Raw genomic sequence first — 15607 nt, 5'->3', positions numbered from 1 at the left:
CTGCCTCCCTCCCCCCCGCCCAAAAGGATGCAAGTGCGCTTTAGCAGCAGCAGCCGCAGGCGTGGCAATCGAGCCACGCTTTCCTGGGAGTAAGCCCCATTGACTATCATGGGACTTAGTTCTGAGTAGACAGGCATAGGCTTGGGCTCTGGGGCTGGAATCTGAGCCACACTTTCCTGGGAGGAAGCCCCATTGACTCTCATGGGACTGACGTCTGTGCAGACACGCATAGGCTTGGGCTGTGGAGCCAGGAGACATTCAGCGCCTCATTTGCACTCCTCAGCTCAGACGTTGACTGGTGCTGGCAGGTGCATTGGTTATTCCCTGAGAACTGAGACGCCTCAAAGGGGAGCAAGCGGGACACACGGATGGCTGCCTGGCAGGCCAGCCAACCCCCCAAGTTGGCTGCTCAGCCACCAGCCAGCAGTCAGATTAAAGATTCCGCAGGGTGTGTGGAGTGCAATCAGAGGAGGGCTCTGCACACCTGTGTTTTGCAACCTGTAGGAAATACTCAGCGAAAATATGTGGTCTTTCAGCCCAGTCCTGTACATGCTAACCAAATACAAGTCCGACTATGTTCAATGGAACTTAGAGCTCAATCCTGTACATGTCTTCTCAGAAGTAAGTCCCACTACAGGCAATGAGGCTTACTCCCATGTGAATGTGGATAGGATTGCAGCCTTACAGCCCAATCCTGAGATGCCCCACAGCCAGAGCTGCAGCAGCACCAAAACAGCTGCCACTACCTCCAATGAATGCTGGGCAGCTGCTGGTGGCTCCTGATGGTAAGGTGATGGTAAGGTGGCTCCCAGGTAAGGGACAAAGCCCCGCACTATTTAGCTGCGAACATTGTAAAAAAACTCTGGTAGATCCCCGGGCCTTGCTGGGTTTCAAAGTAGCTCTCAAGCCAAAAAAAGTGTGAGCACCCCTGGTCTAGAGTCTTTCAGTTTCCCTGCACATGCCCGATCTCATCTGATCTCGGAAGCTAAGCAGGGTCAGGCCTGGTTAGTACTTGGATGGGAGACCGCCTGGGAATACCGGGTGCTGTAGGCTTCTACCATAGTCTTTCGAGACTGAAGGTTGCCAACGATTATCGTCGATTCAGGGATTTTCAACCTTTTTAATCTCGTGGCACTTGAGAAGGCCCTAAAATTGCCAGAGCACACCATCAGTTTTTGGACAATCGACAAGGCACACTGCACTACTGGCCAGGGGCTCACATCCCCAATGGCCCTACAAATGGTCCAAGGTCCCACAGCACACCTGCAGACCAATGTGCCGCAGCACCGTGGTTGAAAATTACCGGTCTATACGTATTCTGTATAAGCAATAACTTAGATCTTGGTCCAATGGCAACAGAATCACATTGGTATTGTTAATGCAGCTTAGAAACAACAACTACCACAAAAGGAATTAATAGAAGCAACTGATAAAGCTGGAGGAATAATTTATGAGGCAAGCTGTGAAGATGTTATCACTGGAAGCAATTATTTCTCTTCTTTATTTCTCACTTCCCATCATTTATCACTATAAACCTCCACTGGTGAGAAAAGGCTCGTCCCCAAAGTGCAATTGTGCCTCTTTTCATTTAGTCATGGTAAGCAAATCCAGGGGAAAAAATGCTAAACAGCGACACAATGGCTTATTAAGACCCATTGATATTCCTTGCACATTGGCTCATGAAAGCGCACAGGTAGTTTGGGAGCAACTGGTCTGTTTATTAAGTGTGATGTGGGTCTCCTGCCACCTCTTGTTTGCCTTAAGAACAGCTTTTCAGGCTGACGAATCCCTGTTCCAGGAAGCTATTCAGAAAGGCGCCTTTGCAGATTGACAGCCACTTCTCTCTCTCTCTCTCTCTCTCTCTGTCTTGGCTTATCTCCAAGCTCTCCGAGAAGGATAAGGAGCAGCTTATATTTTCTGGTGGGAACAACTTGTATCTTATAGCGCATGTTCCCAGCTCTGAGCACATCACCACAGTGGACAAGAAAAGCACCTGTTAGGGAGGACAATTTGTTGTGGAAAGTGGTGGTTTATGCTTCCTTAAGCTGAGAATGAAGGCACGAAGACTGGTGCTTAAGAGAGAGAAAAGAAAAACCATTGTGGATATATTAACATCAAGACATAGTGGCAGTAACGGAGAAATTTTGTGGCTCAATTCTGTAGACAAGTGTCCAGAAAAGGAAAGGTCCCCTTTTCTCTGATTACTTGAGAGATGCCACAGAATGACCTGAAAGAATATTTATTTCACTTCAGTTGTAGCCTACCTTTTGTCTGTCATGAAGCGAAGACAATATACATGCACATTCCCAGATGGTTTCTCATTCTGGCATTCACCAGACTTGCAGCCCAATCCAGCACAAGCCCCTGCGTAGCGATGCAGGGGCACCGGCATGGGATCACACGAAATGGATCTACTTGGACCCGCCTCACCAAAATGGAGCACGGTGGACCTGAGTGATAGCTGTTGTCAACTGTCTTTAGGGTATGGAGCACAGTGCCTGAGAAATAGCATTGCTTTGGCAGCCAATCTAGATTGAAATGCAGGAATTAAATCTAACCTTTAGAGTTTAGACTGCAACTGAACATTTGCTGTCAGTTATTCTTTTTGTTTTATTTTATGATGATGATGATGATGATGATTACATAATTTGATCAATGTGCATCACCTTGGGTGCTTTAGAAATAAAAAAGAAAGGCCAGATAGGAATATTCCTAATAAATACCAAAATTTTGTGGATGATATTGGGGTCCTCTCATGATATGCAGAAAGATAGACTGCCTGTCCCTTTTCTCTGCAGCTAGAACTGCCACAAGAGTTTCTAGGTTTTCTCTGTCATAATTCCTTGTCTGACTATGTCATGGTTCAGAAAGGAAGATCACAGCAGTGCATTCTTAGATGCACATGATAATTAAATCTGCAAAAATCATTTCTTCTGTTAGCATATACATGCGCTATACCAGGCCATCTATGGGATTGCGCTAACCTGTTAAGATCTATTTGTTTGCATTTAATAATAGATCCCCACCTCTTTGACCAATTCCTCTTCACCAACCCCTCCCCCCAAGAATTTGCCCTACAGGGCTATTCCAAAAACTCAAGTCCAAAGCCCTATGCCCATCCCTGCAAATTGGTATGCAGAACTAGTGGCAGTTATTCAGATCCTGTCCAAATACACTAACAAGGAAAAGTGGCTTCTATAATGTTATTCAAGTGTTCCCACTGCTATAATAGCAACTGCTTTTTTATTTATAAAAGAGAAACCATTACCATTGGCCCAATTTCCATATTCAATCATTCAATAATATTGGTGACAGGAAGACAAAAAGAAAAAAGGCAACACCGCTTCAGATTATGAAGTTCGTTGTGAGCTCATTAGCAGCCAACAACTGTCATCCCAGCGATGTCTCAAATGAAATGCTGACTTCTAAGGGATGATGACTCATTCTTTCATCATTGTGACTGATCAAACCATGTGTAAAGGAGGTTACTATTTCTGATTCAAGGTGAAATCACTGAGGAAATGTTAGATGAGAACAATCTCGGTAAAACAGGGTAAAGGGAGAAAAAGCAGAGGGAATCAAAATGGACCCAGGCCACTACATTCAAAAACAAGCAGAGCAACCCTTGTTGTCCGAAAGGCTGTTAATTAGCATATCATAAAGATTTCAAACAGTGGGAAAAGCTAAGGGGCAGTGATCGAGAAGGAAGGGACTTGTACAGACAAATGAGATCAGCTCTGACCTCACAAAGGTCAGATCATTGGATCCTTTCTTGGCTTTTTCCTACTGGATCATTTCCTGACTTTTTCCACATTCCTTTTAAAAATCAGCATTACAGTCTTAACTTTCCAACCCTCTATAGAAGCTAATTTCAGGGACATAGATACTTTTGAAATTCAGCCACATCCCAGTGAATTTTCTTTATTTGGGTGGTGGATGCTGCCTGGACACTTTCACTAATCCTAGAACCTCACCTCTTGTCACTTTTATTTGACCAGTTTCTGCAGATTCTCTCCATGAAAAAGTCAGCTTAGGCCTGGGTATCTGCCAAGCATCTTCTGAAAACTGATGCAAAAAATGCATTTACCTGCCATGCAGACAACTTCTTTTCCCTTGGCACGCCTTTTACTTTACTCTTGTCCAATTGTTAGCCTAGCCCTTCTGATGCATGCAAAGAAATGTTCGTTGTTGGTCTTGATATTTTTAGCAGTGTGTTCCTCAAGTCTTCTTTGGCTCACATTAATTTATGTTGGTTTTGCCAGAGGTTGTGTTCCTTTCAGTTTTCATTTGGGAAAGACAACTGTTTTCTGACAGAAACCCTCTGGCCTTTTACAGCTTTCTTGACTCTGCTTGCCAACCATACTGACATTCTCTTGAACTTGATGATACCCTTTCTAATTTTGCCTCTCCCAGTCACAAAGTACTCTATTCAAGATTAAGACCATATGCTATCCTCTATGGTGGCAGCAAAGCAAAGATAAATCTTAGACAGAGATTTCTCAGGCAGCATGATAACGGTTGAGCCTAATTCCCACTGTACAATGTCACTAATTGTGACTGAACACTAGATGGCAGTAATGCCAAACGTCTGTGCCTAAGGAGTATTGTTTTCAAATGCATGCACTTAAGGCGCTGACATTTCAATTACAGAGAATCATAAGCAACCTTTCCATTTTAATACCCAATTCCAGTTGTATGTATGGGTCACTTCACTATAAGACAGTAAGATTTAAGCTTCTAGTTATTTCAAAGACTAGGACTTTGGAACCACTGGTTTTAATGGCAAGTGTTATTGAAATTCCGTTACATTCAGTTGGTAGCACTGAACGTGTGTTGTGATCTGATCCCTGGACAGCAGGATAACTTAGCAGTCCGACCTTATTCTGCTCTTGCTGAGTATGTTACAACACCCTTTCAGAGCTGCAGGGATGAGTGGCCAGACTACGGTGACCTTAAACAAAGATTTACTATTAGTAATGTATACAGCTGCCAAAACCAGATTTATAAATGGAAAGAAGTCAGAAGCATTTCAAATACAGTCTGATTTGAGATGTCACCAGAATACCCAGTTTTAAGACATGTCTTAGCACTTAAAGCCAATTAGATACATTCATTATAAAGGGTGTAGGGGAGTGGCAAAGAGATACCTCCTTGTGTGCAACTGTATAATTTTATCCTTTGACATTTTAATAATTTTGGAAGGCGTATTGAGGGACTCTGTCCGAAAGATGAAGCAGCTGTATTTTAAATTAACAAAAATATGAGCTACGTTGTCTCATGTTGAAAATCTCAACTTAGCCACAATTTACTATGTGGCTTGCTTCAAATCACAGCTGTGCAGCATTATAAATCCCCCATCTTTGCTATGGGGATAAGGAAATGAAAGCATTGTACAGAGTTACTGAAGGTCAAACTAGATATGATGTAGGAGGTCTGTAATTAGAATTCTCAGTGATTCCTTTAAGAAAAGGGGGGAGCAGCCAAAGGAAGAACTGGATCAGGGCCAAGGTGTTGGGGGGGGCTGTTGACCCTCTCCCCTACACAACATTTTTCTCATCTAAGGCTGTAATCCTAACCCACTTTTCAGCACTGACACAAGGGCAATGCAACTCCAAGGTAAGGGAACAAACATTGCCTTACCTTGAGGGGGTCTCCATGACCACCCCCCAAGGGCAGGATGTAGCACATGCCCCACTGGCACAGCTATGCCCATGCTGGAAAGTTGGTTAGGATTGCATCCCAAGTTGCATACCACATCCCCAAATCTTGTACTTGCCCTGCTGGGGAAAAAAACATAGTACCTGTTAAGTACTCTGAGCTGAGCACATCACACCCCACAATCACAAGATGGGGGATGGGGAAACAGAAATAATGGTGCTGGAAGAAAGGGTTAAGTCCTGCTAGCCAGCACCCCGGTCCCATCCAATTCCCCCACTGGCACACACAGGGTCGTGTGGTAGGACAACCATGCTCATAATTATGTTTGTGCCCCTTGTCCATATTTCCATGTCTTGGACATCAAGGAATTTTTAAAGTAAATTAGTTCCAAAAAATTTGACAGTTGATTATCAGTGGTAAGATGCTCTCATCTATGTTTATCAAAACAATGACTAGAGCCTGCAACCAATGTGCTGGCTGAGAAATACCCATTCTCACAATGTACTCACCAATTAACAGAATATGGGAAACCTCTCCCATGCTGTAGTTGTCACCCAAGACACAGCAGGGATCCCATATGGGTTTTGAGTCAAGAAGCTGTTAAATTCCCATTTTTTAATTCTGTCTACATGCATCAACATCTCTGAATTGTATTTAATCATTTCATTTCTAATCAAAGCTCTCAGTGCGGAATCAGGAACTGCAAGCAAGGCACTGGGAGGACCTAATTCCCCTTCATAACATCATAGTGGTTTTGCAAAGGAGTTGACTTCTCTGGCTGATGTTGATGCTAATCTATTTGCCATCTCTTATCTTCCTAGATCCATTTTCCTGACTATGCTTCTGCAAGAGGTTGCACAAACTCTTGTGCAAGCAGAAGAGCATGTTTGGATTTCACTTCACTTTTCTTGCACAAAGAGCGAGGCATCCCTTTCAGGGGCATCTTTGGATTCAACCCAAGGAAATTGCAAAATTAGCAGTCGCTTCCCACAGCGCCATTACCCCAAAGCACGTGATCAACTGAGAGAGTCTTTTGGTGGAGTTACAAGCTTTCTGCAAAACCACCTTACAATGATGACATTTTTATAAAATTATAATTGCAAAATTAGGTTCCCAGTGTCTTGCTCGCAGTGCCTAGTTCCTTAAGCTACAGTGAAAGCTTTGCTAAGAGGCGGAAGAGAAATGAAAAAAACAAAATTCAGAGTTTTAGAGGGAGTCTGAATAAAAACATGGGATTTGAACAGCTTCAATCCCCAATATGCAAAGCTCCAGAGTGCCCCAATTCCAGACTCAATTATTCATTTCGGACTGCTCTTCCACTACATTCCAGCAACTGGAGACTTGAAAACTCTCGGTTTTACAGTAGACTTCTGGTCTAGGGTAGATCGCAGCTAGTTCATTATGCATATTTGAACTTTCCAGAAATATGCTATTTTCAATGGAAAATGCATTCTGATTTAAAATAATAATAAAACCAATATTTCAAGTTAAAGACTGAAAGCTACACCATTTATAGGTCGACCGGACCCTGATTGGCTCCCTCCAATCAAAATGGAAGATCTTCCAGTTCCACCATGTGAAACATGATCCTTCTAACCTATTGAAGCAGGGAAATGCCTGGTGCTTGCAGGTTGAAATTATTTCAGTATAATTAAGAAAACTTGTCAGCATGAGTCTGGCTGCTGGCTGCAGCCTACAGCCTATGGGACTAAGCATGCATGTCCTTGGCATTCAGGAAGTCCAGATGTCTTTATCTTCTTGGGCAATAAGTTAGATTCTGTCCAGATGGTGACTTGATTGCTTGAAGCTCAATTGGCTGAATTAGTGAAGCAGTTTTCTGTTCAGCAGTTTAGGTGCCCAGGACTCCCATCCGTCGTCATCACGTTAGACTTTGTTTGCCAAGTGCCTGGTGGGAGGGGAGATCAATAACTAACGACTCTGTAGCATTTCTAAGTGTGTGTACTTAACAACTCAGCTCTGGCCTGGAGAACACATTCATATGGTTCCTGCTGACCTTGACATGGATGGGCAAATACATCTGGTGCTTGTGCAACAGAAGGCTCACACTGCTTTGCATTTCAGGCTCATTGAACAATATCCTCTATGCAAAACTTGCAAGGCCTTGGCAACACCTGCTGTCAGGCCACCACGCCAGGGATCAAATCAAGCAGCAATATTGCAAGAGGCTCCTTTGAAGGGATCACAAAGCAGGGATTCTTGGTCCAGAGTCGGTTGTTCACCTCCAGAGTCATTAAGCAGGGCTTTTACAATGTCAAAACTTACAAAGCAATCAGATTGCATGTCTTTTCCGAACAAAAGCAGTAAAGACCTCACAACAGTAATGGCCTCATTTCCCTTCTACTGAAGTAGGGCAAGGTAATCATGTTTATTTAGCACAGTTGATCTAGCACAGTTCAGTACTGACTGAAAAGGATACTGCTATCAATCACACACAAGGCATCAGCCACTGATTTAGCGACAGAAAAAGGAAGTTAGCTTACTAAAGTTAGAGGAAGAAGCTGGAGCTTCCAGCTTGACCAAGGTCAGAACTGTCACTTGCTCTGACAAATTATCTAACAAAAAAATAAAAAAATAAAAAAAGATTGCTTGACCAAATGCTGTCTTAATAAATCATACTGATTAACAAAAATGGACACTGAAAACTACATTCTAGCACAGGGGTGTCAAACATAAGGCCTGCGGGTTGAACGTGCCCCCCCAGAAGCCATTTATCCACCAACCCCTCCTCCCCGTTATAACTGGGCTCGCTCATATCTTGAAAACATGAACAAGATTTGCACATTTTCTTTTCTGTCATTTACAGCTCATGAGTTTCTATGTGAGAACAAATCTGACCATCATCTGCTTAATGACTTCACTTCCTGCTTAATTATGTGTCTTCTGGCCCATAGCATGAATGCTATGAAGGACCATGAATGCTAACATTGGTCCTTTGTATGAGCTTGACATCCCTGCTCTAGCACAACCAACACAGATGGAGCGCCTTTGTTTCCCCCAAATTATTGGTTTATCTGTTATTTGCTGCTGGAGCTCCTCATGATTCACTCAGGAAAATATGGAATTATTTTCATGGGGAAACAAAAAGAGGGACACTCACCAGTGACAGGTTCTCAGGGTTTGATGATTATGGAACCTACAGCTTGCTTCAGCTGGAATGCTCACCCAATGAGTATAGAAGCAGCCTATTCTTTGTACATCTGTTCTGTAAGTTCACCCTCTTTCCTGGAATGTCCCCATAGTTTCCATCACTTTATGCAACAGGAGTGGCATAAAGAATCTGAACTAGGGAGTGAAAGAAGGAACTGAAAAAGTTCGTGCTTTCACTTGTCTTCAAGAGGAAACTTTGTTTTACTTGCCACCACCGTGCAGCTCAGTCAAGCCTTCAGTTTAACAAAACTTTCGAAAGCCACGTTCTAGAAAATTATTTTTCATCTGACTTCCATTACTGAAGCGCGTCTGTGTGGAGAAGCTAATAAAATTTCTTAATGGCCTGCCGCATGTACTGCTGGGTGCTGATGGGGCTTTTAGGTGTTAGCTGCAAAGTAACCAAGCCAGCAGATAAGATGTGCACTGAGGTGAGTGATAACTTATTTGTCTCTCTATTGGGGCAAAAGCGTCTTTCAGAAAGAATCAATAATTAATCTGGAGTGGTGAATACTTGCATGCTAACATGAGAGAGAGAGCGCAAACACTGCCATGGATCAATCAGAAAATCTCAGTTGTGGCTTCAAAACACATTCCCTGAACCTGGCAACAGACAGGAAAATATTTTCTAGGGGATTCTTCTTTGTCAGAAGGTCAACAGGCTTTGCCCCCAGTCCAACTACAATTAATTGCAATTATATCTAAGTGAAAGCTATGGTTGGATCCCACCATTGGGTTCAATGCAACCACCTAAAGATCCACGCACACTTACCTGGGAGTAAGCCCCCTTTTTGAACACTGTAGGACTTACTTCTGAGCAAACATGCCTGCAACAGAGCAGCCTGTTTAGCTGAATCGGGGCCAGTGTCTATTTTGGTATTGATTGAGGCACGTTGAAATCACATGTGGTGCGTGTTAAAAATGGAGACAAGCAAAAAGATACCCTCGGAAGTATTGTCTCTATTTGTGGTCAAGAGTGTGTATAGAGATAGATCTTCTCTCCCCCACTCCCAATCCTTTAAATTTCTCACACTAGAACTTTAAAACAAGCAATGCATAGGAACGAGTGAAGAAAATCAAAAACCTCTGCTTTGTTGCAGTTCGTATAACATTTTCCAGGGCGGGGGCGGGGGGGGGGGGCAGAGGGAATGCCACAGACCAGTGGTGCCTTTAATCTGTGTGCAGGGTGGGCTTTGGAACAGATGCTTGGTTTTATATGCAGTTTAAGTGTGTCTCATTTCTGTAGAACTAGACCTTGGAGGAATGCTTTTCCCTTTGCACGCTTTATGCCACAAGCAAGAAAGCTTTTTTTTTTTTTTTTTTTAAGTGTTATTGTAGAAGACAATTCACATCCACATTGCCAGCTCGGGACAGCTTTCAGGGCTTCACCTCATCAAGCTATTACCTGCGTGACATGCAGAAAGAGCAAAAGGAAGATTTGAGCGTTACATTTGCATATATTTTAAAAATCACTTTTAAGAGGTGGCAGCTTTTCATACACTAATTGTAAAACACTACTAAATGTCTAAATGTGAAATGTCCATGGTACCAAAGTACCATGAGATGCAAAATCAGGAGATGCAATATATTTGTGCGCTTCTTTTTCTCTCACTATATTACGATATTTTGATCTCATGACATCTGTTCTTTCATTACAATAGAAGAGCTACATTATGAAAGGAATGCAGTGCTTCTATATGCTGTTTGCTCATTGCCCTTGCTGTCTCTTTCAGCTTGCCTGACTTTCATATGATCATCACCTGCAAAGATCTCATTCCAGTTAAATAGATCTCAGTGGGCTGGGAGGAGAATAAGGGGCCATAGGGCCGGCTTTCAGGCAATTGGGGAGATTTTGCCCAATTGGGGCCCACGCATGGTGGGGGCCCTGCACTGCCCTTTTGCCCATCGCTGCTGCCACTTGGCCCAAAATTGGGTCACTTCAGAAGCGGCTCCCGCCCACAGCTGCTTCCAGTTATCCCCAAATTGGGTCACTTCGGAAGCAGCTCCCACCTACCACTGCTTCCAGTTGGCCCAAAAATTGATGCCATGCAGGCGGCAACATGCGTGCCTCACTCATTCCCCACCCGCACAGCTCCCAGCACCACCCTCTCCCCCGTCTCACTACAGAGCAGGTTGCTGCAGACTGGGCAGCAACAGGCGAGAGTTAGAGAGCACTGTGGGCTGGTTGTGTGCTCCCTCCTCCCTCTGGCTGCCCTCCAAGGCACCTATTCTGTACAACCCCGAAAGGTACAGGAGTCCTATCCGTTTGCACAGAAGTAACAGATGTTTCTTGTTTGGTCTGGCTCCATTCAAGCTAAGAGCTAAAAAAAATTTAGTGGAGGGGCCCTGAAAAATTAGAGGGAGCCCCACAGAAGTATTTCCAATTGGGCCCTGCAGCTTCTAAGGCCAGCCCTGAGGGGCCACCCCCCCCCATCAAACACCAGAAGTCCTGCCCCTGACAGTTTTGTGTTCCCCATGTCATCAGGAGTCGCAGCCCCCGCAGGATGTCATTTCAGCTCCCCCACTTTACATCACAGAGCAGTAATCAGCAATAACCACAGCATTTAGAGAAGATCCCTCTGTGAACTCTGTCATAAACCAATAGAATTGTTACCCTGCACATGCCTGATCTCATCTGATCTCAGAAGCTAAGCAGCATCAGGCCTGGTTAGTACTTGGATGGGAGACTGCCAGGGAATACTGGGTGCTGTAGGCTTATACCATAGTCTTTCGGGACTGAAGGTTGTGAACCATTTGATGTTTGGAGTCATGGAACCAAAGACATGGCTGGAAATGGCACTCACTAGGTGGGCATTTTCTTTCACTGTATGATCGCCCCTATGAACATTATTTTCCTTCTCCCTTATTAGTGAATAAAGAAAACAACAACAAAAGAAGGAAAAAATACATAACAAATGAAACACATAAAAATTTCAAAGAATATTAATAATCAATATATAAATCTCTTTTAAAAGGCTTCCAAATGAAGGGAGGCTCCCAAATTGGGGGGGGGGGGTGTTTGGTGGTGGTTTACAGATTTACATAGAAAATTAAATTTTATTTTGAATTCTCAGTTTATATCTGTATATACTAAATTTTCCCTTCTCAGTTTTGGATTAACTCATGTTTCTGATTGAGTTTAACTATAATAAATCAAGCTTTAACCGCTACAGCTTAGCTTAAAAGCTGGAAGTTGCTAACAAACTGACTCCTTAGGATTCAGTTTCTGACAATCAGAGCTCTCCCTTCCTCTGCACTCATGTAAATATCTGTTAATTACTAACTTGGCACAATGGGGTGCATTATGTCAAAAGCAACACCCAGTGTCTTTGCATGAAGTAATGTGTGTTAATTCTATTATTTTCACAGCTTGTTGCCAACAGAAGCTATAGCTGCGAAGGTTTAGGACTGAAAGAGGTTCCAGAACAATTGCCTTCCATAACAGAAGTCCTTGATTTCAGCTTTAACTTTCTTTATTCACTTCAACATTCAACATTCACCAAGCTGAAGGACCTGGTGTATTTAGACTTAACAAGGTATGGTAGACTGTTGTCATCTCACAAAGCAAGTTAGATGGATACTCTCAGTTTTTCAAGTCAGTGGCCTTTCCTGTTAGCCACCAAGTTTCATAAACTTCAAAACACAAGGACATGATGTAGTCAAACGCTCATCTTCTAAAACCTGCCTTCATTACAAGTTATCGTATGATTTTATCATTATCAGAAACTTATTTAATGACTTGACACTAACTTTTAGACACAATCTTCACAATAGATGCTGTTATATTACTAATACCAGACCATACTAGTAGTATGGATAGAAAAAGTCACCTGTTCTGACAAATGCATTTAACTCTAATTAAAGTGCTATCTCCCTCTTACATTCCAACTTGCTGGTGGAGATGGAGCAAGGTTTGGCTTTTGAGTTGGACAAGTGAAATCCTATGCCCCATACACATCTGCTTATTTACTTTATTGTGGAGGTAGGAAATGGATCTCCAAAGAAGGGAGAGAGTCTCTTTTCCTCTCTCCATTCTATAATGGAAGAGTAAGCAGATGAGGGGGATATGGGTAGGCAGCTAGATGAGTGGAAGAAGGATAAAGTCCTGTCACACCAAATGATATCATCAACATCATGGATGTGGCAGAGTCTATGTAGTCAGAATAAACTGAGCTATTTCTCCAAGGTTAGGCAAAAATAATTCTGTTTTCCGAGACTGAGTTATTGTACTTTTATTTTAAGGTGTCAGATCAATTGGGTATACGGAGGCTCCTTTGGAAGCAACTCTCATCTGGAGACCATTGTGTTGACTGGAAACAAGATTCTGTTTCTGGCAGATGCGGCATTCACAGGACCATATTCTCTGAAGCATCTTGACCTAACCCAAACAGGACTTACCAGTTTAACATTTATCCCAATGCAGGACCTAGATAACTTGGAGACTCTGATACTGGGAGGCAACCACATCCAATCATTACAACTCCCTTCCAACTTTCCAACTAGGAATCTCAAATATTTGGATTTTCAGATGAATATCATACAAAAAATATCAACTGAAGATATCATGGTACTTAAGCAAGTCAGCAATCTGACTCTCATTCTTAAAGGCAACAACATTGCATATGTTGAAACTAGGGCTTTTAGTTCCATTTTTTTCTACAGTTTGGACTTTGGTGGTTGTGTTAACATTTCAGTGATCTTGGAAGGGTTGCAAGATGCCAGAGCGACAGCTCTTTGGCTTGGGACTTTTGAAGACAGTTTGGGGGATGACAGCATCAGCGACACCATGTTGCAAAACATCTGCAGTATCTCTGTAGACTACCTCAATCTGCAGCATCGCCATTTCCTTGGCCTCTCTACCAATACATTTCGTTGTTTGGCCAAGCTTCAGAAGCTGGATTTGACCCACACTTCCCTCACGGAGCTACCTGCTAACCTCGTTGGGATGAACTTGCTGAAAGAATTAAATCTTAATAAGAACAATTTTGAGCACCTTTGCAATATCTGCTCTTCTGCTTTTGCATACCTTACTCATCTCTACATCTCTGGGAATTCTAAGTCGCTGGATTTGGGCTCGGGGTGCTTAGAACCCCTGTCAAAGCTTGAACATCTTGACTTGAGCAACAGTCACATAAAAAGCTTAGACTGCTGTAGTAAACAGTTCCATGGTCTGAGTAGCTTGCAACACCTCAACCTGAGCTATAATGACAAGCTTTCATTCCATGATGTAGCCTTTAATGAATGTGCCAACCTGAGAGTTCTGGATCTCACATCCACACACACTTTCACTGATGCTCCCCAAGGACCTTTCCGCAATCTGCATCTTTTGCAGATGCTGAACCTTTCTTACTCTCAAGTTGGTCCACACATTCAGCAAATCTTGCAAGGTCTAGGGAGCCTTGTCTTCCTGGCTCTGAATGGGAATGACTTTGAACACGGCATCTTGAATGACCACCTCTTTCAACAGACACCCAATTTAGAAGTGCTGACTTTATCTTCCTGCAAACTGTCAGCTATACAAAGCAAAACATTTTATGCTCTCAAGAAACTAACACACGTGGATCTGAGTCACAACCAACTTACTGCATTCAATTCAGAGGCATTTTTCAGTCTCAAAAACATTTATCTCAATTTTGCCAGTAATAAGATCCATATCATCCCACGTGATACGTTGACTACCCTATCTGGCCAGAGCGTAATCAATTTAAGTTACAATCCACTGGAGTGCACCTGTTCCAATGTGGGATTATTAACGTGGTACAGGCAAAACGTAGATAAAATTGAAGACTCTGAAGTCACATTGTGCTCGGAGCCCAAATCACTAATGGGCACTCAGCTCTTCTTTGTAAATCTGTCCTGTGGGTATAGTACTGCACAAGTAATATTGATTATTTTTGTTGTGACAATAATACTTGTAGTGACCTTCATTTTGCTCATATATTTTTTTAAGAGAAAGTACCAGCGCATTTAAGGCTCTTGGACAAAGGCATATGACAGCAATTTCAAAGAACAAATTATTAGGAAGATGCATATAAAGAATTACTGCAAAGTTAAAAAAAAAGTCATATTATGTTCTTCATTTCCCTTACAGAGCTGCAAAGAAAGACTTGGTGATAGAGTAAGAAACCACAATCAACCGTAGCAGGATGCACAACAACCCATTCCAATTAGTTGGTCACCTAGGTGGCAAAACAGCTAAAAAGGCTAAAAGTAATTTTTGTCTAGAGGTCAGTCCAGGTTTGATTAGAAAGATTGTATTGCACCACATTGCATGCACCGTTGCTTACTGCAGAAGACAAAAGCTTGAGAAAACGTCAGGGCACTAGAAGAATGACTCATCTGTCTTATGTCTGTCTGGGGACCTATCTGGGCCCATGATGAAATACACCACAAAGAACAGCATGGGACCTACTTTTTCTTCATTTTTAAAATGTTCTCTCCGAGGAGAAAGTGAGGACAATTACTATGCCAAACCAGATGTGATAGCAGCCATCTTCTGTCCCATTAATACACAAAGTAAGGCACAGCAGATCTCCACTGCATCAAGCACTTCCATCCCCAGCCTGACTTCTGGTTTCAGAGATGGGCTGGATTAAAAATGCTTCAAAGGAAGAGTGTAGTGAGGTAAGATGGTGCAGGCTTCCTCTCTCAATCATTTATACATCTGTAGTTCATGTATACCTCCTCCCCCGCTTTATATATAAACATGTGATTAGCATGTCAGGGCCACTGGCTGTAGTCCCTGTCTCTTAAAAGTTAATGGCAGAATACATGTACTACAAAG

At 42.8% G+C, this 15607-nt stretch overlaps 1 protein-coding gene and 1 pseudogene across 1 annotated transcript; both read left to right on the top strand.

The window, feature by feature from the left end:
- Window positions 1-931: 931 nt before the first annotated feature.
- On the top strand, window positions 932-1053 carry LOC136642987 (5S ribosomal RNA; annotated as a pseudogene).
- An 8111-nt stretch (window positions 1054-9164) lies between these two features.
- Window positions 9165-15376, top strand: CD180 (CD180 molecule). Its single transcript, XM_066617783.1, has 3 exons — window positions 9165-9254; window positions 12193-12359; window positions 13066-15376. Exons 1-3 carry the CDS (start codon window positions 9165-9167, stop codon window positions 14792-14794), a joined length of 1986 nt encoding a protein of 661 aa, XP_066473880.1. The 3' UTR covers window positions 14795-15376.
- The last annotated feature ends 231 nt before the right edge of the window (window positions 15377-15607 follow it).

This window comes from Tiliqua scincoides, chromosome 2 (genome assembly GCF_035046505.1).
Source record: "Tiliqua scincoides isolate rTilSci1 chromosome 2, rTilSci1.hap2, whole genome shotgun sequence".
NCBI lineage: Eukaryota > Metazoa > Chordata > Lepidosauria > Squamata > Scincidae > Tiliqua > Tiliqua scincoides.
This window is presented reverse-complemented; position numbering and strand designations above follow the sequence as displayed.

What these genes read in the sequence shown, in the direction of transcription:
- CD180 (XM_066617783.1), top strand. Translation starts at nt 9,165, where the DNA reads ATGGCCTGCCGCATGTACTGCTGGGTGCTGATGGGGCTTTTAGGTGTT. An exon ending in CAGATAAGATGTGCACTGAG is followed by an intron (nt 9,255 to 12,192) that starts GTGAGTGATAAC and finishes TTATTTTCACAG; the next exon opens with CTTGTTGCCAACAGAAGCTA. An exon ending in GTGTATTTAGACTTAACAAG is followed by an intron (nt 12,360 to 13,065) that starts GTATGGTAGACT and finishes TTTTATTTTAAG; the next exon opens with GTGTCAGATCAATTGGGTAT.